This window comes from Ailuropoda melanoleuca, chromosome 4 (assembly GCF_002007445.2).
Source record: "Ailuropoda melanoleuca isolate Jingjing chromosome 4, ASM200744v2, whole genome shotgun sequence".
Taxonomy (NCBI): domain Eukaryota; kingdom Metazoa; phylum Chordata; class Mammalia; order Carnivora; family Ursidae; genus Ailuropoda; species Ailuropoda melanoleuca.
This window is the reverse complement of record NC_048221.1, coordinates 104,665,117-104,687,971: the sequence shown is the minus strand read 5'-3', so window position 1 is coordinate 104,687,971 and position 22,855 is coordinate 104,665,117. Positions and strand designations below refer to the sequence as shown.

The following is a 22,855-nucleotide window of genomic DNA, read 5'->3' as shown; positions in this document are numbered from 1 at the left end:
TTCATTCCCTTTCTCCTTCCAGATTGCCTACTAGATAAATGCTGGAAAATTTGGCTCCTTTCACGATGGCCTTTTTTTTTTTTTTAATGGCATCATGCTGTATTGTGAGGGATTTCCTGAGCTCCTTCCCTGCTCACTCTTCAGCTGTGTCCTAGCTGTGTATGGGCAGATCTTCAGCTTCTCTGTTGGTACGGCTTTCTACTTGGTTCCTTTTCTCAGGTCTGCATCTCAGTTTCAGGCCCACTCGGATTCCCCTTTTTGCAACATGGCATTCCATTTTTGGTTTATTTTCAAATCTGTTATCTGTGATGAGTCTCAGTGACTTTGGTGAGAGAGGGGTTTTCGTGTGTACTCAGGCCATCATTTTGAAATCAGAGGTCACTGCTCAATAAGCTCTATTTCCTACTTATTAGACGCACAGAAGAAAGCAGTAGTTTTATAATGTCAGTCCATACCCGGTGTTAAAAGAGAATTTACATTTATAAATTAGTATGTGATAAGTGGCCTCATTTGAAGCTTTGCTAATTGGCTTAAGATCTCTCCTTGCACAGTATAGCTGTTTTTTGGACTTTGATGTTTGCATTTTGTCATCATTTGGACCAGTCTTAGCGCATCCTTACCTGTGGTTGAGAGTGTTCCTGCCCGGGCCCCTGTTTTATAAAGTGGGGAATGGTAAAGTGTTGGGTCTGGCACATAATTTTGTTGAGGTTCAAAATGCACCACGGGCAGCATTGGATTCATCTGTCCTGGCAATGCGTCCTCTATCACCATCTCCGTATTATCCCATCGAGAAGCATCCATGAACATTCCATGAACAAGAACGCCATCCTCAGGAGAGGGCAACTGAAAGATGAGGAGGTTAAGGTGAGAAGAGGAGAAGGCTGTTAGCTGTTGTGGGCCATTTCCTGAGTCCCACATCTCACCAGTTAATTCTAAGAACCATTCTATAGATTGCTGTTATTACTCACATTTTAGGAGAATACCGAGGCTTGGAAAGGTCAAATGACTTGCTTCTCATCTTGACACCAAACCTCATACTTTCCACACTCCGCCAGGATCTCTGATAGGGGATACCATTTGTGGGCTTCAAACTATCTGATATGATGTTATGACTTTCTCCTTCTCATGGGAAGCAGGTGGGATCGGAGGGCTGTGACTTTCATGTTCTTTTTAGCAAGGTCTTTCAAGGGTCTGGGTGACCTCCTAAAGATAAATTCTGTCTCTGTAGTAACACTTGCAGGGCACCAATGGAAAGTTCCTTTTTTGTTTTCAGAAATTATGCTAGATTTTTCATGTTTCTATTAAGGGGGTGGGGGTGGAGAGACAGAGAAAAACCCTGCCCCTTAGTGGCCTGTGATGAGATGCCACCACTGGTGCACAATTTCGGCCAGTCATAGGCTTCTGTGTCGTCCTCCCTCAACGCTGAGTGATTTGGCCACTTGTGGAGCCAGTTATCTTTTGGATAATTGCAGCTTCACAACTGCAGGCAGATGGCCAAGCTGTATGGACACAGGTAGTAGATTTTCATTGTGAAAAAAAGATAAGCTCTTTTTGGCTGGTCTTTACTTTCTGGCGTCCTGAACTTGGCTCTTGGGCAGGCAGGGCGGGGCAGGCCTTCCTGTTTGGGGGGCTGCTGTGTGCACTTGTGCAGGTTTGCCTTAGTAGAGGCTGAAAACCGTCCTGCTATGCACTTGCCAGGCCGTGTGTGGGAGCCATTTGGGCCTCCACCCAGAGGGCCTGTGCTTTCCCAAACCTCACGAAGGTGGCAAATGCGCTGACAGTGGCCCTGCTTGTTTGTAACAGAACAAAAGCTGTGTAAGCACAGTCTCTTGCAGACGTTTGCTGGGAGGACCAGGAGTGGGGCCCATGACACCACTGGCCGTCTCCACAGATGGCAGAGATTCCAAGGCATTGTCATGTCTGGGTGCCCCTGATCCAAGAGGAGATGTGGTGTGGATTGGGGCAAGGGGGAGGGACGGGGGTCCTGGTGGGCAGTGTAAGCTTCCGTCTGTCAGAGTCAGCCTCATGTGGCAGGTAAAAACAGGCCAGGAACAGGGCAGGACCAGCATCCTGCAAGGCCTCAGCGAGAGCTTTTATGCGGGTGCCTTCCCGAGGCCTCAGTGATTCCCGATATGGGTCTGGGACACCCTCCTGGCTAAAAGGGGCTCAAAATAATGAGCAGTGCAGCTCTCAATTTATTTTCTCGTTACTCTAAAAAGTATTTTGATGCTAAAACCAATTTCCTTAAAAATGTAACCCTTTTTATTGTCATTTTAAATACAGGCAATTAAGAGGCATGGGCTATTATAGTATTTCATAAGTAAGCCATGAATATTGGATCAGTTTGGTCTTTGTAAGTTTTTGCTTGTGAGGGCAAAGAGTAGATCAATTAGATCTGAGTGGGGTGGATACTGATAGAATTACCCAGGAGCAATTTCTTCTAACTGATGCCAGGATATGTTAAGGAAAGTTTAGTAAAGCCATTCACCACAACTATGCTGGTTGGTGAGTGACCGCTTTCTTGGAAAAAACAATCTGGAGCAGATGTTTGATCTTGTGGCACGTATAGAAAGTTGTATTTATAGCTCACTAGGGTGGGTAGATGCTTGGAGGCAGAGCTCCACCCCCCCACCGATATCTCCTCAGCACATGGAAGCTGGGCCGCTCAGGTTGGCAGCCGTGGTTTCCATCCCTGGTGGTCCACTGGAATCACCAGGGGAGCTTTGGAAAATAATGGTGCCTTATGAAATTGGGGTGATTCTGATGTAACTGGGGTGTAGTCTGGGCACTGGGATTTTTAAAAAGCTCCACAGGTGTTTCTAACCTTCAGTCAAGGTTGAGAATCACTGATATTCTAGAGCGTGGTTCTCAAACTTTAGTGGGCGAAGAACCCCATGTAGGACTTGTCACAGTACAGATTTCTGGGTCCCAGTCCAGAGTTTCTGATTCAGTAGATCTGGTATAGGTCCTTGGAATTTGCATTTCTATAAGTTCCCAGGTGATGCCCATGCTCCTGGTATTGGAACCACACTTTGAGAACTTCTGCTCTACAGGGAGTAAACTGTAGGCAAGGAGTTTAAACTGCTTCCTTAGTGCATTCCTATTAGTTCTGTCATGTATTTATGGCTATATAAGGTATGAAGTTGGTATATCACTTCCGCTAGGAGGCATTTGAATGAACGACAAATAAATTCAGCCTATAATAATAGTCATTTATTGTGGGAGCATTATGCGCTCGTTCATTTTTACTGCATTACACTCTGAGGCTGGCGGGATCAGCCCCATTTTACAGATGCGAACACTGAGGTGCAGACACATTAGTCATTGCTCTGGCACACACAGCTGGCAAAGGGGAAAGTCAGAATTTAAACTCAGGCCTGCCTGATTCTGAAACCCTTGTTTTTAACATCTTGCTAAAACCCTTATATTTAGCCACTTTCTCCATAAGAAGGAGAGAGTTGCTATAGGAATCTAAAGAAATAAACAGTGTTACTTTAAGAAATACCTCTACAAATCAGGCTAATTTAGGCAGTTCCCATCTAGGCATTGCTAGACTGGGGAGTTTGTCTGAGGGGTGTGAAGATTGTCCTGCTTCCCGGGCTCCTGCATGTGGGAGGCAGTAGGGGAGGGGGCAGGGGAGGTTGGCTGAGATGGCGAATGGCAGTGGTACAGAGCTGCTCTGCTGTAATAGTCCGGGGACAATACCTCTAAGTCCATGGGTAATTCTTGTCCAAACTGCACCGTCCTGGCAGCTTCTATAACTGCGGCTTGATCCCGATAGGCAGAAATCATGTTGTATTTGAAACTCAGCTCATCTATAGGCAAATTGTATTTCCGAGCATGATTTTGAAGAGTTCCTATAAATACGAAAACCAGAAAGCTGGGTCCTCCGAACAACACTGCTGCTGCTTGCCTGCACCAGGCTGCTCTAGTGTCGGAGAGCTTCCTCTCCAGCGAGAGGTCTCAACCCTTATTGCCTGATCGTCAGACGGCAAGCCTGCGGGGCTGTAGGGAGGGGTGGAGCCACGGCAGGGCTGGGAAGAGAGGGAAGAAGGCCGTGTCTCAAGGGCCCTGCTCTGCAGTGAGGGGGGTACGCCAGTGCAGGAGTTCCAGAGCCCCATCTCCCTAACTNACACTGCTGCTGCTTGCCTGCACCAGGCTGCTCTAGTGTCGGAGAGCTTCCTCTCCAGTGAGAGGTCTCAACCCTTATTGCCTGATTCCGAATTAGTTCGTCAGAGGGCAAGCCTGCGGGGCTGTAGGGAGGGGTGGAGCCACGGCAGGGCTGGGAAGAGAGGGAAGAAGGCCGCGTCTCAAGGGCCCTGCTCTGCAGTGAGGGGGGTACGCCAGTGCAGGAGTTCCAGAGCCCCATCTCCCTAACTTCGGAGTCCTGCTCAGCTGGTCTTGATGGGCTGTTTATGAGGGATTCAGAATGAGACAGATTAAGGGCTGGGCGCTCTAGCTGGGGTCCTGGAGGCTGATGGAAGGACAGAAGGAGTATTTTTTAGAGGGAAGGAAGCTGCGCTGAGGTGGGGCTGGAGCAGGTGGTGCCTTTAAGCACGGGTCACACGGGGGCCGTGCATGCAGGGGACGTTTACGGCAGCAGCGGTGCACCTGCTTGCGCAGTGGTGAGGGGCAGGGATCGGGTTGTAGGGGAGCATCTGCTATGGCTGCCATCCTCTCCCCGAACAAGTGAGGAAGAGCAGGGCCTCACCGAACTGCCCTACAATCGACAATCCACGGTTAGGTCATGAGCAGCCATGCCTTTTTCCCGGTTCCTAGAAACCCAGCATGTAANATGCATGCAGGGGACGTTTTCGGCAGCAGCGGTGCACCTGCTTGCGCAGTGGTGAGGGGCAGGGATCGGGCTGTAGGGGAGCATCTGCTATGGCTGCCATCCTCTCCCCGAACAAGTGAGGAAGAGCAGGGCCTCACCGAACTGCCCTACAATCGACAATCCACGGTTAGGTCATGAGCAGCCATGCCTTTTTCCCGGTTCCTAGAAACCCAGCATGTAACAAATCATGGTCTTTCCTGTGGGATTTTTCTTGGGAAAGCACGGTTACCTGTTAGAAATCCTTGAGGAAAGAAGAAACCAGAGATCCAGAAGGACTTAGGCTGCCCCCTTTTGAGCCACAACTAAAGGAGAAAGATTACATCATCATGTATTGTTTTTCTGAAATGGAGTTTGTCATTTAAATCAAAGTCATATTTTGGAGGGCCTCTCAGGAGTCAGAATCTCAACCGGCCTGAGTTAGTCATCAGCCCCAATTCTCACTGCCTGTCTGCCGCCCTTCTTCACCCAACAGCCTGACCACAAATCCAGAAGCTGGTTGTCACAGGGGGTGTGGAAGAGGGGAGACCACAGCAAGGTCACACCTGGCAGTTTGGACCCATGTCAGATTGGTTCTGTACCTCACAGCGGGGTCCCATGAACTAGATCTGAAACTAAAATGGGCCAAGGGCAAAGTACATTGTAATCAGCATGACTTTCAAATTGATGCTATTCTGGAAGTTTCTGTTTCTTTGGGCTCAGATGATCCCTCAACAATTGTTAGTGTTTCAGTTCCCTAGGGCTTCCTAAGGACCTTAAGGCCTACCATGTTCATCAAATCCCAAAGAAATGAATTTTCTTACCTCCACAAACGCAGTCCTCAGGATAAGATCTTTGACCCATGATCCTAGTGGCTTCAGGGACGGGTAGGCTGTGCTGGACCACAGAGAAGGTACCTGGTTGTTGAGGAAGCTGTTATACACCTTCTCCATTTCCTCAGACATCACCACAAAGCCAGCAATGGCTTTGTTGAGTGTTTCTAGAGAAGTCTGAAAGAACAAGAATGGGGAGGTACCTTTCACAGATGTAATTATCAAGTACCAGTGCCACCCCTTTGTGGTGGCGGGTACTGCCTTGGGCTGAAGGGCCCACTTGCTGGGATCAATCCTCTCTGCCCACAGTCTGCTCGGCCAGACCCTCCAGTCTTTCATCCGTTTTTACAACAGGTGAACACAGAGGTATAAGACCTGGGGTGGGGGGCGGTTCAGGCCGTTAATAGCAGAATCCAATGAAGTGGAAAGAGGGGAAGGAGGAGAAATATCCCCTGAAGCCTAGAGAAGTGATTTTGAGAAATGCCACTGAACAGCTCTCCTCCAGGCTAAAGGAAAAATGCGCCTGATGGTTAGTTATCCGGGAAGCATGGGTGGTGGTGGGAACTATCTCATGCCGCTAACTCTGCCCTGGGNAGGGGAAGGAGGAGAAATATCCCCTGAAGCCTAGAGAAGTGATTTCGAGAAATGCCACTGAACAGCTCTCCTCCAGGCTAAAGGAAAAATGTGCCTGATGGTTAGTTATCCGGGAAGCATGGGTGGTGGTGGGAACTATCTCATGCCGCTAACTCTGCCCTGGGGCTGCCCGTGGCCTCTGAGGTTATAGCAGGGAGGGAAGATTCTTAGATAACCTGAGACCAATCTTTCAGCTGGTACCAGAGAGTCTCCTTGAACTGGAAACACTTCCGTAAGACATGCCCCTTACTCTCCCCTCACCACAACCAAAGTCAGAGGCAGACAGTGCTGGGAGATGCTGGGCTGGCGGCAGCCACGGGAGGTACAGGGTAGTAGTTGCCGCCTGGCGAAAGATGAAGGCAGGGCGTGTGGATCGGTAAGGCCTGCATGGGTTTGTTTTGTGAAAACTACTGCCACCTACTGGGGAGACATTATAGAAGGATGTTAGAGGCCAAATTTATGTTGATTCAAAGAACAAAATAAGGTCCAGGACCATATGGTTCTGGAAATAGGCCATATGTGGATGAACAAGGCTAGCCTTCCCTTCCCTCATAGAGTTATTCCCCACCCCCTGTTGCTCTTCACAGGAGGCAGCGGTAGGAAGAAGAAGAGTTTTAGTTAGATCTGCCCCGGACGTGAGGCGCCCTTGGCCGCTTGGAGAGCAAGGCGGCTCTCGGCCAGAGCCAAGGCGGGATTCTACCTTACCTACAGAAATGGAAAAGGAGCAGAAGACTTATGTAAAATGCTGGGAGAATGCTTAAGTTACGGGGGGCGGAGGGGGATCAGGCAGCTAGGGTCTTCCAGGTCGGCTTAAAATAGAGCTCACTTTGCGGCCGGGTCTCCCAGAGGAGGCAGTTAACGCAGACGCCGCCGCGTTCAGTGGGAAAGAGCGCACTCCAAGATGTTCTTCTCTATGGCTAGAAGCCTGACCCAGGCTGGCCTCATCTCTCCCAGGAACGGCCCTGTCTCCCAGTTGTGTCACTAGAGGAAGGAGAATGGGCTCCCCTGGGTGCCGCCACCTTCCTTGGCCTTTCTAATATTGCCACCACGGTGCTGCCTCGCTATTCCCTGGGTGAAGTGAAGGTGAGGCTGGGACAGAGTCAGGGCGAGGCAGGACGGGGCAGAGGTCAAGATACAGGGGGCGGTGAGGGGCCACCACCCCTCCCTCGGGTAGGAGTGCTCTGCCGTGATTCCCTCATTGCCTTGCAGGCTGCTTCTTCCTGGACTCCGCGCTCTTCTCCTGCCTGTAGGTGGGAGATGGTAATATTTGACCGGAAGTGACCACGGAGAGACTGTAGAGACACACTCATTCACTCGTGCGTTCAAATATTCACGAAGATTTCGTATGTGTCAGGGGCTAGGGAAACAAAGACAACTAATATGCTAGTTTCCTTCTCTTCAAGAAGGTCACTGTCTCGCGGGGGGTACCTCATGGAGGGGTAGCTACATAGTAATGTGGTAGGTGCAGTGACAGACACAGACACCGCAATGATGGACTGCTGAGGAGGGGCTCCTAAGGTATCTGATGGTGGAGGGACAGGCTGGAGTGTCACGAAGACTTTTCGGAGGAGGTGACATTTGGATTTGTCCATCTTCAAGTAGGTGAAAGGTCATGAGGAGGAGGCAAGACATGAGCAGCATCCATGTCCGTCCTCTGAACAGTCCTCCCTTCATTTTAGCTGGGCACCTAGTGGTCCAATCTAGAGACCGTATTTCCCACCCCCCTTGCAGCTGGGGTATGGCCATGTGACCAAATTTTGGCTAATGGGGTACGAGGAAAAAAATATGATATATGCAATTCCTGGGTCACATTTTTACGAGGAACCTGCTTTCTCTCAGCCCTCTCTTTGCCCTGTCCCACTGGCTGGCAAAAGGGGACAGTAGGAACAGCCACCTTAGGCCAAGAGATGCAGGCTAGCTATTGAGGCCGGAAGAGCCAACTCTCCAGCTGGCATCCCCAGATGAGCTCACAAAGCAGGATGAACTAGCTGCTGTACAGAGCTTCCTCTGGGCCCTTAGCTGAGACGGAAGTGAATTTTTATCTTGTTTTGGTCATTGTGTTTGGAGGTCTTTGCCATAGCAGCTTAATCTCTATCCTGGCTCTTTCAGTGTAGGAGGTGGTAAGCCCTGGGCTGGCCACCTGGCCTGTGACAGTGGTATATAGCTGACCAGACCCCCAAGGGGAGGACTTCGCATATTCAGCTGACCGGTGCCCCTCTAACCCACAGCCTAAGTATTGCCAGCCAACCAGCAACACTGGGAGACTGCTTTTGTAATAGGAGACAGATAGTCTTGGTAGGGGGACTCGAACAAAAGTGGGAGAAGTCCTCATCACTGGCCAAGGAGACAGACAGTCTTTGACTTTAAAAGATTTATCCCAGTTGTCCTCCCCAATCTTATCACTGAGCCCTGACTTTGTGCTAGGCATTTGGTCGTTGCTGGGCAGCAAAACTTTCCTGGTTAACGCTCAGTATTTGGTCTCTAATAGTTCTTGTGTTTCCCTTATCAAAGTTATGCACAGAGAAACCAGGGAGGGCTTTAGCCATCATTATACATTCAAGGCCACCCAGAAAGTATTCTGGAGCCTAAGGCAAAGGTCCAAATAGTTGTCCTCAGATTTTAGTGGCACCTGGGGGAGTTTATTTGAAATTCATCATCCCAGGAATTTCTCAAGGAATTCTAACTCAGCAGGTCTGGAGTGGGATCAGGGAATCTACATCTCGAACATGGAGCATAGCGGATTCTAATGCGGGCATCCTGTAGCCCGACTTGGAGAAACTCTGGGTTTATAGTCTTGGTAAAGACTGTCTTATTGCATGCAAACCAGACGTCAGGAACAAATGCTGAATCTCTCTTAATTCAGTGCTTAGTTCCTTGCTCAAACGTCTAGAGTCAATGCTCGTTCCAGGGGTGTAAGTTAGGATAACGAGGACACTGGGAACTGTAACGTCACATACTTTTGGAGGTATTATTAGAGAAGGGGGACAGACTCATTGGATGGGGGTCAATTCCATTTCAGACAAGTTGTGTTTGAAGAGTTGTTAGCATATCCGAATGGAAATGCTGAAGTGGTGGAAACGGAAGACTCCTAGGAGGACACACTTCTCTACCAAGCTTTGGTACCCAACGGCAATGCTGGCAGCGGGCGCGCGTACGTGTATTAACTTCAGTAGCTTGTTAAAGCGGTCCACTTCTTGCCCGAGAACGGTAGTCAAGGAGTTAAGGCGTCCGTGAGGATCCTTGACGAAAAGGCTCTCAGATGCATTCTCCATTTCCAGTGTTTCTGAAACACACAGCTGATTCCTCAGACTGGTTATCACGGATTTCTGTCCTCCTAGCATTGCTATTGTCATGCACTTACCTTAACTGTTACCAAGCCGACTTCTGCACCTGGGCCTTGGCTGGATGGGAGTCAGGCGGCGCAGACCTCAGTGGCAAATGCCAGCAGGACGAGCAGCTACCTGGTAGGTGAGGGCCATCCCTGGGACCAGAGGTGCCAGAGTCCCTGAGTTTTCTCCGCCATGCAGGTATGTAAGCCTCCCTCTCCCTTGCACGCATGCACTTCATCTCAGAGACGAGCGGGTGGGTGGGGGGAGACGGAGGGATGAGGGAGGTGCAGCGTTTATCTTGTTCCTGAGCATTATTCAAAGGGACTGACTCAAGTTATTCGGCCCCTGGTTCAGGCTGGATTGAAAGTTTTGCTCTTCCTTTCCCTACAGTCTAACAAACGGAGGCTCCTAAAAGCTATACGAAAATGAAGGACCGGCATTTTGCCTGCATGTCTGCGTAAAGTGTTAGTAAGTGAGTGGCTCTGAGGTCCATATACCAAATTCCTTCTGAATTCGCATTTTCACTGCTCTAGAAAAATCACAGAGGTGTGGGTGAGTCTAGTCTCGGATCATCCCCAGTGCTGTGCTTACACATCCCCGGTCCCCTATCATCCCCCAGGGGCTATTCCAAACCCTCTGTTCTCTTCCTGAACCAGACTCGTCCCTGACCGCTTTGCCTCAGCAGGTGGCATGGCTTATTTCACACTGAAAGTATAAGCTGTATTAAGCTTGGAGAGAAAAACCTCCTAGGGGTCAGTGGAACTCTGTGAACCAAGTACACAGTCTTCCAGCTGGCCATCTGCCTATGCAACCCTTTTCCACCCAGCCCTCCAGCTTCCATTTGTTAAAAATCACTTCCTAAACTGACTCAGTTTGCTTCACCATCATCAGAACCCTCCACTCAGAAGGCATTCTTTTGAGGGCCTGTTTTGGGAGGAGAGGACTGGCTTCTGAGGTCACACAGGCCTTTTCTTCTGGGGATCTTAGGAGGGTTGACAAGACTCAGCCTGTGGTATGGTGATATAATAAGAAATATATATTTTGGTCTTTGTCCTTTGTTCCTCCTGCCTGAAGCCTCCCAAACCCTTGTAATTTCCTAAGTAATAAGAGTGATAGGAGCATCATTTTTTATATTTGGCTTTGACCGTGGCTCCTGAAATAGCTTCTGAGTGTTAAAGGTGAAAGGAGCGTCTTTCGTTATTCACAACATAAGCCTGGGTCTTTGTTAATGAGGTGGCTTTGGAAAGCCTCTGAAGGTGGGGGGCTTGTTGTCAGGGGAACCAACAATGTGATTAGACTGTTGGGACTTCAGCTTCCCCCTCCAAACTCTTGGGAGAGGGGCTGGAGATAGAATTAATCACTAATGGCTAATGATTTAGTCAATTATGCCCAATAATGAAGCCTCCATAAAAACCGTAACTGAAGGGGTTTGGAGAGCTTTGTGCACTAGGAGGGTGGTATACCCTGACTCCATGGGGACAGAAGCTCCTGCCCTTGAGAATCTTCTAGATCTTGCCCTATGTACCTCTTCATGTGGTTGTTTTTCTGTACCTTTTATTATATTCTTTATAATAAACTGGCAAATGTGTTTCCCTGAGTTCTGTGAGCCGTTCTAGCAAATTTTAAACCTCAGAAGGGGGTTGTGGGAACCCCCAAATTATTGCCGGTTAGTCAGAAGTATAGGTCACAACTTGGGACTTGAGATTGGCATCTAAAGTGGAGAGCAGTCTTGTGGGATTGAACCCTTAACCTGTGGGGTCCGAGCTAACTCTGGTTACTGTCATAATTGGATTGTAGGATACCCAGATGGTGTCCAGAGAGTTGGAGAATTGTTTAATGTAAGGGAAAAGCCCACACATTTGGTGTCAAAATTGTTGTGAGTTGAGAGAGATTTACATAAGAAATGTAAATCTACAGTCACTCTAAGACAAGTGTGAGAGTAGATCTTTGATCGTTTGGGAAGATTCCTTAACTCACCAGAAAACAAGGTGATAATTATTTAGCCATTTCTCTTGAATCTAGAAAAAAAATGAAATATATTCTGGAGCAGGGCTGTCTAATGGAACATTTTACAATAATGGAAATCTCTTCTATCTGTGTTGTCCAATATAGTAGCACTCAAAATGTGGCTAGTGCAAGTGAGGAAATGAATTTTAAATTTTACTTATTTATATTTAAGTAGCCACATGTGGCTAGTGGCTACTGTCTTGGGCAGCACAGGTCTAGAGACACAAGGAAGCTCAGGAAAAAGTCTAGTTAAAGTGTGATGGAGCAAGAAACCAACTTGCTCCTAATGCTTCTGGCAGTTGGGTTGTTGAGAGGCTCAAGGCTTCCATGGAGAGCTCCATGTCAGAAGTGCTCTCTACATCAAGAAAAGTGTCAGTAATAAAGCAGATTTGGATACCTGCTCATCACTCAGCTTTCTGTGTTTACTCCTTAAAGTCCTATGATATACAGAAGCCAGGGATTGTTTATTACCTGGAACTCTGGTCTGGACTGAAGCAACAAGTTCTTGGACAATTTCATCATTGCTTTTTCCCTCTCCACCAGAAGATGACCTTGGCTGAACCTCAAGTATGGTGTTGATTAAAGTGTTGGTCTCTTTGTACTGTAATGGTGGGAAGAGACAGAACAGCGAAGACTTGAATTCCCAGAAAATAATTTGCAGCACAGTTGACTTATAGAAATAATGGCAATTGTCAAAAAAGGGAAATTTTTATGTTGAAGATAGAATTGGTAACATGTGCTCATTGGAAATGCACAGTACAGGAGACCCTTGAACAATGTGGGGGTTAAAGGGCATTGCCCCTCCTGGTCTCACAGTTGAAAATCCACGTTTAACTTGATTCTTTAAAAACGTAACCACTAATAGCCTACTGTTGACTGGAAGCCTTTCCAATAACATAAACAGTTGATTGACACACATTTTGTATATGCATTATATACTGTATTCTTAAAGTAAGCTGAAGAAAAAATGTTAGTAAGAAAATCATACGGGCGCCTGGGTAGTCTGCCTTCGGCTCAGGTCATGATCCCAGGGTCCCTGTTCAGCAGGGAGTCTGCTTCTCCCTCTCCCTCTGCCCTCCTCCCCCAACTTGTGCTCGCTCGCTCTCTCAAATGAATAAATAAAATCTTAAAAAAAAAATAGAAAATCATAAAGAAGAGAAAATACATTTATAGTACTGGATTTATTGAAAAAAAAAATCTGTGTATAAATGGGCCATGCAGTTCAAACCTGTGCTGTTCAAGGGTCAGTTGTACACAGTGGTCAGTGTTGTATTTAAACATTTTTGGTTGAACAATAATGTGAATGCACTTCATGCCACTGAACTGTATACTTAAAAATGGTTAAAATAGTAAATTTTATGTTACATATATTTAACCCTAATAAAAAATGAATAAAATTTTTTAGTTAATCATTTAAAATTTTACAAAAATGAAATAATGAGAATGCTATTTTGAAACATACTTTTATTTAAATAACATTTTTTTTCAATTAGAAAAGTATTATGGCTTATAGAAAATTTAGAAACTACAGAAAAGTTTAAAGAAAAAAATAAATATTTGTGATCTGGCTTTTCAGAGATATTTAAACTTTAGTTTACCCTTACTTGGACATTTTCTCTGTATATGTGCATCTAAAACTGAGCCCATATAATTCATGTAGGATTTATCCTTTTTAATTTCATGAACACTTTTCTCCTATCACTGAAAAAAATCTTCCTGAATCATGCTGTAAGTGACTGTGGGATACTTGGTGGTATGAATGAGCCATAATTAATACAGTTTATCTACTATATACTTTTGGACATTTCTAGTTTTTAGATTTTATAGAACTCAGTGAATAGAATATCTGTATATGAATTTCACTCACTATATTTGAACTTCTTTAAATGATATATTTTCAAAAGAATATTTTTAAACTGGATATTACTACATTGATTTCTAAAAACATTGTATCAATTTATACTCCCAACAATAGTGTATCAGAGGACCTATCTTTATCTTTACAAGAATTAATATCTTTGCTTAAAAAATCTTTTCAAATTTAATAGGTAAAAAGTTTCTACTTGGAGAGTTATCAGAGTTAAGCATTTTAAAAATATGTTCATTGGTCATCTGTATTACATCTTTATAAATTACTCATGTATTTTGCACACTTTTGATTTTTAGTCTTTTTGTTACTGATTTATCAGAGATAATTCTATGATAAGAATAATTCACTTCTTTTCCCCCAGTTCTGTGGTAAAATACATGTAACATAAAAATACGGTCTTAACTATCTGCAAGTATACAGTTCAGTGGTGTTAAATACATTAATAATGTTGTGCGACCACCACCACCACCAATCTCCATAATTCTTTTCGTCCTGTAAAACTGAAACCCCTTGCCCATTAAACAGTAACTCCTCACTCCTCCCTTTCCCCAGCCCCTGGCAACTACCATTCTACTTTCTGTCTGTATGATTTTTGACTACTCTAAATACCTCACACAAATAGAATTACGCAGTATTTGTCTTTATGTGACTGGCTTATTTCACTTAGCATCATGTCTTCAAGGCTTATCCGTGTTGTAGCATATTGCAGAATGTCCTTCCTTTTTAAGGCCCAATAATCCTCCATTATATGTATATATCACTTTTTTGCTTGTCATCTGTCAGTGGACACTTGGGTTACTTCCATGGTTCAGCTATTGTGAATAATGCTGTCGCTGAGCAGGGAGCCTGACGTGGGGCTTGATCCCAGGACCCTGGGGTCATGACCTGAGCCGAAGGCAGACGCTTAACTGAGCCACCTGAGCCACCCAGTTGTCCCTGTTTTAGTCTCCATTCTGGAAAGTTTAAGTATGTCCGCTATTTCACATGTGTGATCATCTACATACCAGTCCTGGTCTGTAAGCCTCCAGAGTAGGTTTTAATTCTGCTGTGGAATTTTTAGTTTCCTTGAAAGATTTCATTCTCACACATCTCGTGGCATCCTTTGTATATACATGCCAGCCTGTTCTGAAATTCTGGCTTTTTCTTTCTCCAGGCTAGGTCTTCTACCCTACCTCAGATGCCAAAACACATGGTTTACTTTTTTGTTTTTGCAGCAGGTGATTTGCAGAGGGCAAGTCTGTATCTTCTGGATGGTGTTTTCTATCCTTTATCCTTCAATATGTTTTTTCCCCCTATTTACTCAGCCTCTGTTATTTTTTCTTTCTATTTATTCAGCCTCAAATGAGAAAAGAGATAATAGATATCTGTTTGTGCACAGACAGTCTATACAGATGGCCCTTGACTTATGCTCATTACTGTCTTAGGAGGCAATTTCTGCCTTGTCTCTCCAACTCACGTGCACAGGTCAAGGTCCAATTTTCTTTACTAGTTTCTAATATGCATCTGTGTAAGTACAGTTTGCTGGAGTGAGGAAGGAATTATATCTTTAATGTGAAGGCTTTACTGATGGCAGGCAGAATTAGCTAACCTAAACCAGCTAATCAAAGCAAAGCAATCTGTTGGCTCATACATTGGGAAGAAGAGAACCCAAGTCCCATGGGTCTCAGGCATGAACGGATCTAATGTTCTCTCTCCAGTACATGCTTGGTTGTGTCTCTTTCCTACGGCAGATGAGCTGCTTCCATATGGTGGGGGGAATGGGTTGAGTGTAAATGATGAGGCCACAGACAGCTACAGATACACAGTACCCTAGCCAGTGACTCCAAAGGAAAGAGAAAGCCCTCCCCCAGTCCTAGCACCTATATATACCGAAGCTGACGGAAGAATTCTCATTCACCCAACATGGTCCATGTACCTGTTCCTTGGACCAATTCCAGTGGCTAGGTGCTGGAGTGCTGCCTTTGGCCAGGCCTGAGTCACATGCCCACCTCTTACCAGACTTGCATGGAATGAGGAAGGGGCTGTTATCCCAAAAGGAAGAGACTGGGAGTAGGGCATATACTCTACCAGAAAAATGGAGGAAGGGAGGCTAGACAGAAAAACAGACCACGGTACTCACTACATGCCTGCTGTCCATTCTCAGTCGTTCTGGGCGGATGGAAAACACAAAACTACACTGCGAGGTGCACACGGCCAGGAGTGTTACCTCTCTGGACAGTGCCGTATTTCTCACAGGATACAGCAGGTCTCACTATCTCTACACTACGCTTTCCCTTCTTTCGCCCCTCGCCCCATGGCCCACCCGCTCCAGAGCAAACAGTCAGATCTGAGCGAATATTAACACTTGGTCTGGCCACCTCTTTTTCTTCCTGAAAGTAGAATAATGGAAAACAAGATGTTATTCTAACTCCTCACTAAAGAGCAAAGCAATTTTTAACGGCAGAGAACCATGACATGAGGTGTTGGAACACTGACCTCCTGGGGTTTTTTCTGGAAGTCCCACTGTTGTTTCTTGTGGATTCACTGATGTATAGGTAGACCTCACCCTCTAATACTTGTATGGGCAACATTTACGCTGAAAAGGAAGGTGATTCCCTTCAGCCGTTTGAGCCACGCCTAGTCTCCAACCTTTATAGTATTCCAGGCCCTAAGTGACAGAACTTATTTCATGGCTTTGGTTCATCCACAGGTGCCTGACCATGGCGGATGAGTCAACTGGGAAGGTATGTAGTGCGCAGGTCATGGAGGAGCCTCGGGTGCCGTGCCGAGGAAGTCGGATTGCCCCTGGGTAATGGTGCGGCGTCAGAAGGTCTTAGAGGAGTGAAATGAGCCGGTTTGCTCTTCGGTCCTATGCTGGGGTCTGGTACTGTGGCCTTGAGGAACCACAATTTTAAAGAGCACTGTTTTATCTGTCTTGGATGTTTGTTATTGTACTTTTATAACTTAATTGTCTGTGGATCCATAAACCTTGCTGTAATATGATACAGACTGGCCCAGTGTGGAGGGAAAAGGGCAAAAGAGAAAGGACTGTCTGGATTATTGTCCCAATCCCCATGTTAAGGTGACCTAGCAAGTAAAAGGCCGAGAGATAGAGAGGCCAGTGACAGGGAAAAATGCAGGGTGATCTTAGGATGCTGTGAAGGATCCAGGGGGAACAGGCCTTTTTTTTTTTTTTCTTTTTTCTTTTTTTAAAGATATTTATTTATTTGAGAGACAGAGATAGCGAGAGCTTGAGGGGAGAGAAGAGGGAGAAGCAGACTCCCTGCTAAGCAGGGAGCCCAATGTGGGACTCGATCCCAGGACCCTAGGATTATGACCTGAGCTGAAGGCAGACGCTTCACTGACCGAGCCATCCACGTGCCCCAGGGAACTGGCTTAACTAGAGTTGAATGCTGAAGTTAAGGTAAAACATTTACCTTGCTTATTTAAGGATATAATGATTTATGGAACTAGTGAGATGATTACTGATGTTTCAAGTTAATATACACAGTATGAAAATGTATCTTAGGTTAAAAGTCCACATACCTGGAAAACTAGGTTGGCATTTTCATGCATTCCGAATATTTCTGGGTCATCCATCAAAGGCAGATTCTCAATGTAGTCCTTAAACTCTTGCAGGCTGTCAGCCAAGGGTGCAAAATAGATGCCTGTGTATTGAAAACACAGAGGGCAAATACGTTTCAAATAGACGAGCTTTGTACTAGCAAGTTCAGTCCTTCTCTGCCTGCTCAGATGGGGGCTATAATCAACCGCCTTCCACAGAAAAGGGGATTGTTTTCCCCACCCTCCTTGCCTTCACTACTGTGCCTGGTCTCTTTCCCTTTTCTTGAGGCCTGGAGCATGGGATTAGTCTCCTACTCTTTGAGGGTGTCTCCTCCAGAACCTTTCAAGATTCTGGGGACATGCTGCTGAGAGCCACACCTTGGTAAGGGCTCCAAATTTACACAGCTTTGAAAACACATTTAGACCAAATACGACCCATTTTAGAACAAGTAACTCAAAGTGGTTACTGCACAAAAGATATTTTTGTGCTTTTACTGCCAAACCAGTTTTGGAGATGGTCAAGCATGGGGCTGGGTCGGGCAGGCGTGGGGACTGGGCTGTGATGACTGGATGCCCAGGGCTCCTGGATGGAGAACTGAGAGATGTCGCCAATGACCTCTTGGAAAAGGCCCTTTCCAGAATATTGAAAAGTCATTCACCTGATTCTGAATATTTATAATCCTCTTCTAATGTTTCAGGGGAAAAGAACCTCTTTAAGACTGTACGAAGGCATCTTTGATCCCAGGTGTCTGTAACTCTACCACCATATGTAATTTCACCTGAAAAGGAGTTTGCATTTTAAAACATACTTTTTATTGATATGCACACCAAAATCCTAATAGGCTTATTTATATACACATTTATTTGGAACTGAAAGTGAAAAGAGCATAGCAGAGTTCCCTTCTACTCCCTAAGAAGAGAATAAAAGTCAATTTTGAAAAGGCAGGAGAAAACCTAGTATATGTACTCTACCCTAATTATTTTGCTTTCCCCAAAAAACCAGAACCAAAGCCACTGAGCTCTATTTACATCTATCTTTTCTCTCTCCCTTTCTCTTTTTCCCTCCCTCCCACCCTTCCTTCCTTCTTTTCTTCCTTTCTTTTTTCTTCTTTTCTTTACTCTTCTTTTCTTTCTCTCTCTATTTCTCCTCCTCCTCCTCCCCCTCCCCTGCCTCTTATTGGTCTTACTCCGGTGTTGATCACAGTATTCTAAAACATATACCCTTCCAGTGCAACACTGCTTCTTTTTGAGGCCAGTAAATAAATGGAACCAAAACACTTACAACAAGACATTCAAACTGTATACATACTTTATAATTATTAAAATTAAGCTAGGAAGGAAAGATAGTTTCAAAGTGAAAGAGACGACTTGCCCCCAGAGATTATTTTGTGGGGAATGAAAACTTATTAGTATCCCATCTCTTTTTTCACAGGGAAGCTACTTTCAGCATGCTCCACTGTCATCCCAAAATTCTAAGTAGGANAATATATACTTTATAATTATTAAAATTAAGCTAGGAAGGAAAGATAGTTTCAAAGTGAAAGAGACGACTTGCCCCCCAGAGATTATCTTGTGGGGAATGAAAACTTATTAGTATCCCATCTCTTTTTTCACAGGGAAGCTACTTTCAGCATGCTCCACTGTCATCCCAAAATTCTAAGTAGGAATGGTATCTGTTCTGCATTGGAATAATATCTATTGCTGATATAACTCCTTGGGAAAACTCCAGATCCATTGCTTCATTTCATTATTTACCACTGTAGCGTTCCCAGAAGGATTTTACATGGTCCTGACATTGTCAGCTTCTGAATCCTCTGAATGTACAGCCATTCTCATCTCTGTATCTTCCAGTATGTCAGGAAGAAATGTTTTTCATTCTCTTTCAAGCTGAGATGGTTGGTTGAAAGAAAGGTATTTCAGTCTTTGGAATCTCAATAATTTATTTCTCTAAGAGAGCAATGTTTTTACTTGCCCCTCTCATGGGGACCCTTATCTTCCCTCTCCTGTTGAAGCACCTTTGGTCTGTCTTGTTGGGTCAACCGCTCAGGGAGAGGGGAGAGGAGGTGGTGTAGGTATTACAGCTGATGGTCAAGTAGCTAAATCTCTCTGTTAGCAATTCCAAGAGGGAAGAAAGAGATGCTGTTGCATCTTCCTGGGTATATTCTTCAGTCACCTTCTAGGGAATCTTGGAACACAAAGTTCAGTTACATCTTTGTAGTGGGTCCATCTAGTCTGGGCCTAAGTTGAAGTTCCTCTTGGATCCTTGGGGCTGGATGGGAATGCAAGCTCAAGTTTCTCCAATTGCATAGTGGTGTCTGGAAAAGGAGGCTGGCCAGGAAAACTAAGACTTCTATGGTTAGTAGGTGGTGAGAGGAAAGAGTTGCCCTAAAGTTTTTTTTTTTTTTTAAGTCTGAAACAACATCTGCATTTTAAGAGGCAGCACAGAAATATTTTCCTTATAAATCATCANAGGGAATCTTGGAACACAAAGTTCAGTTACATCTTTGTAGTGGGTCCATCTAGTCTGGGCCTAAGTTGAAGTTCCTCTTGGATCCTTGGGGCTGGATGGGAATGCAAGCTCAAGTTTCTCCAATTGCATAGTGGTGTCTGGAAAAGGAGGCTGGCCAGGAAAACTAAGACTTCTATGGTTAGTAGGTGGTGAGAGGAAAGAGTTGCCCTAAAGTATTTTTTTTTAAGTCTGAAACAACATCTGCATTTTAAGAGGCAGCACAGAAATATTTTCCTTATAAATCATCAGACTTTGTGCTTTTCCATCCAGATTGAGTTTTCCTTTTCTTGAATCAAACTGAGTAAATAAGGAACTTCACTATTTTGACTCAGAGTAGATGACTCACTTTTGGGCTCACTTTTAGGAGGGAGTCTTCCCTGAAGAGGGACCTGGGGAGGAGGTGTTCACCACACATGCTCACCACCTGTCCTGGCCCCAGCATCACAGTCCCTAAGGGTCTCGTTGCAGATCCCACTGGGGTGGCTTCCCCCTGCTCTTCCTCTCCTATCCTAGGGGGCTGGCTGGGGGATGGCCCAATACAAACTGGACAGGCCTTAGGTTTGGCTTTGTCCTTGCCTATATTGAGCTCAGATTTGTCTCCTGGACTTCTGCATTGCTATACTTTACACTATACAATTTTTAAGACTTCCCCCACCCCCAAATACCTTCTCGGATTTAAAGCGTCCTCAGTATTTCACTGTTTGTTCTCTCCTGTTTAATCTCCCCACTGGTGCTGCTCTATCTTCTTGTTCAGTCCTTCATGTTGCTTTTATTATAGCTTTGTAAATTATTGCTCCTCTTTACAGCTTAAAGGACCACGATTGCCAATCATTGATTACAAAGTAGAACCAAATTTATTAACAACACACACAGGCCTTTCAGGATGTGCCCCCAGCTTACTTTTTTTAGTTTTGTTGAAGATAAATCTCCCCTCCATGCACATCCCCTCTTCATACTATGCACCAGCCCATCGGAATTGCTCACAATTTTTTTTNACGGAATTGCTCACAATTTTTTTTTAAGATTTTACTTATTTATTTGACAGAGAAAGCAGCAGAGGGAGAGGGAGAAGCAGACTCCTCGNTCGGAATTGCTCACAATTTTTTTTTTTAAGATTTTACTTATTTATTTGACAGAGAAAGCAGCAGAGGGAGAGGGAGAAGCAGACTCCTCGCTGAGCAAGGAGCCCGATGTGGGGCTCGATCCCAGGACCCTGGGATCATGACCTGAGCTGAAGGCAGATGCTTAACTAACTGAGCCCCCCAGGTGTCCCTTGCTCACAAGTTCTATAGTCAGGCCACACCTCAATGTGTTGGGCTTGTATATCTCTATTCTCTCTGCCCAGTGTGCTCTCCTGCTTTTTCTCTCCCAGCGAGCCCAACTTAGCTCAATGTAGCTGTTCAGCAAGAAACTCCCAGCGGAGGTTTCCCAGATGCCCCCAGGTAACGTTAGTCGTTCCTCTGAATTCCCACAGCATTGCGCATGCCCTTCTGATTTGATTATGATCCTAGCACAGAGTTTATTTATTATCTCCACCCTCCACGCCATGAGTTTTTGGCAGGCAGGGTTTATGTCATCTTTTATTTCTAGCATCTATTGTAGTAGTATTAGGCACTATTTTCTGGATTAATGTATCAATGTTGTCGAAAATACCACCCTATGGATAAAGCATTGATTGCCTTTTTGATCCTATCTTTTTTTTTTTTTTAAGATTTTATTTATTTATTCGAGAAGGAGAGAATGAGAGAGAGAGAGCATGAGGGGGGAGGGTCAAAGGGAGACACAGACTTGCTGCTGAACAGGGAGCCCAATGCAGGACTTGATTCTGGGACTCCAGGATTATGACCTAAACTGACGGCAATCTCTTAACCGACCGAGCCATCCAGGTGACCTCCTATCCGTTTTTTAAAAACAGCTTTAATAAAGCCTTATAATTTAAAAATCATAAAATCCACATAAAATTTACATGTACAATCAGTAGTATTTAGTAAACCTAAAATGTTGTGTGTAACCATTACCACATCCTAATTTTAGAACATTTGTATCATCCCCCAAAAGAAATCTTGTGCCCCTTCTCCCTCACTCCCCATTCTTGCCCCTGTTCCGTGCAACCATGAATCTACTTTCTGTTTGTATATATTTGTTTTTTCTGGAACTTTCAAATAAGTGGAATCATACAACGTGGTATTTTGTGCTGACTTAAATAAAAAGATGTATTTATTTATTTGAGAGAGAGAGAGACAGAGAAAGTGAGCAGGGGGAGGGGCAGAGGGAGGAGAAGAGAGAATCTCAAGCAGGCTCCCCACTGAGTGCTGAGCCCAACTCAAGGCTCGATCCCAGGACCTTGGGATCAGGACCTGAGCCGAAATCAAGACTTGGAGGCTTAACTGACTGATCCACCCACACACCCTTATGCCTGACTTTTTTACTTAGCATAGAGTGTGTGAGGTTTACCTATGTTGCAGCACGTATCAGCACTTTATTCCTTTTCTGGCTGGATAGTACATTGTATGGATACATCATATTGTTTATCCATTCACCAGCTGATGGAGTTCAGGTTGTTTCCACTTTTTGGCTATTATGATAATGCTGTTATAAACATGTACAAAGTTTTTGTGTGGACATGTGTTTTCACTTTTTTTCCTGGCTATATACCTAGGAGTGGAATTTCTGGGTCATATGGTAAGTCCATTTAAAAAATTTTCCAAAGTAGCGGCACCATTTTATNACACACCCTTATGCCTGACTTTTTTACTTAGCATAGAGTGTGTGAGGTTTACCTATGTTGCAGCACGTATCACCACTTTATTCCTTTTCTGGCTGGATAGTACATTGTATGGATACATCATATTGTTTATCCATTCACCAGCTGATGGAGTTCAGGTTGTTTCCACTTTTTGGCTATTATGATAATGCTGTTATAAACATGTACAAAGTTTTTGTGTGGACATGTGTTTTCACTTTTTTTCCTGGCTATATACCTAGGAGTGGAATTTCTGGGTCATATGGTAAGTCCATTTTAAAAATTTTCCAAAGTAGCGGCACCATTTTACGTTGCCACCAGCAATGTATGAGCGCTCCACTTTCTCCACATCCTCGCCAACATTTCATTACTGTTTTTTGTTGTTTCATTTTTAAATTATAGTCATCCTAGTTGGTGTGAAGTGGTATCTCATTGTGGCTTTAATTTTCATTTCCTTAATGACTGAGCATCTTTTCATGTTTTCATTGGGTATTTATATGTCTTCTTAGGTGAAATGTCTATTCAAGTCTTTTGCCCACTTTTAAATTGGATTATTTTTCTTCTCGCTGTTAAGTTGT

General features: G+C 44.9%; 1 protein-coding gene and 1 long non-coding RNA gene across 4 annotated transcripts in view; one reads left to right on the top strand and one right to left on the bottom strand.

Annotated features, from left to right (window-relative positions):
- The window catches only part of DNAH6 (dynein axonemal heavy chain 6), a 207,358-nt gene that overhangs the window by 2,715 nt on the left and 181,788 nt on the right, over window positions 1-22,855 (bottom strand). Inside the window, 8 exon segments of the mRNA XM_034659452.1 lie at window positions 621-843; window positions 3,706-3,857; window positions 5,064-5,136; window positions 5,635-5,820; window positions 9,432-9,559; window positions 12,084-12,213; window positions 17,008-17,129; window positions 17,685-17,804. Of these exon segments, the coding sequence (XP_034515343.1) occupies window positions 621-843; window positions 3,706-3,857; window positions 5,064-5,136; window positions 5,635-5,820; window positions 9,432-9,559; window positions 12,084-12,213; window positions 17,008-17,129; window positions 17,685-17,804 (1,134 nt within the window).
- LOC117802000 overlaps window positions 1-22,855 on the top strand; it is a 68,237-nt gene that overhangs the window by 3,912 nt on the left and 41,470 nt on the right. For 2 of the 3 annotated variants that reach the window (XR_004624982.1, XR_004624981.1), the window contains exon 2: window positions 16,172-16,205. The exons of the other annotated variant lie outside the window; for it this stretch is intronic. This is a non-coding gene — a long non-coding RNA (uncharacterized LOC117802000). The remainder of the gene's footprint in view (window positions 1-16,171; window positions 16,206-22,855) is intronic. 3 annotated transcript variants of the gene reach the window in all.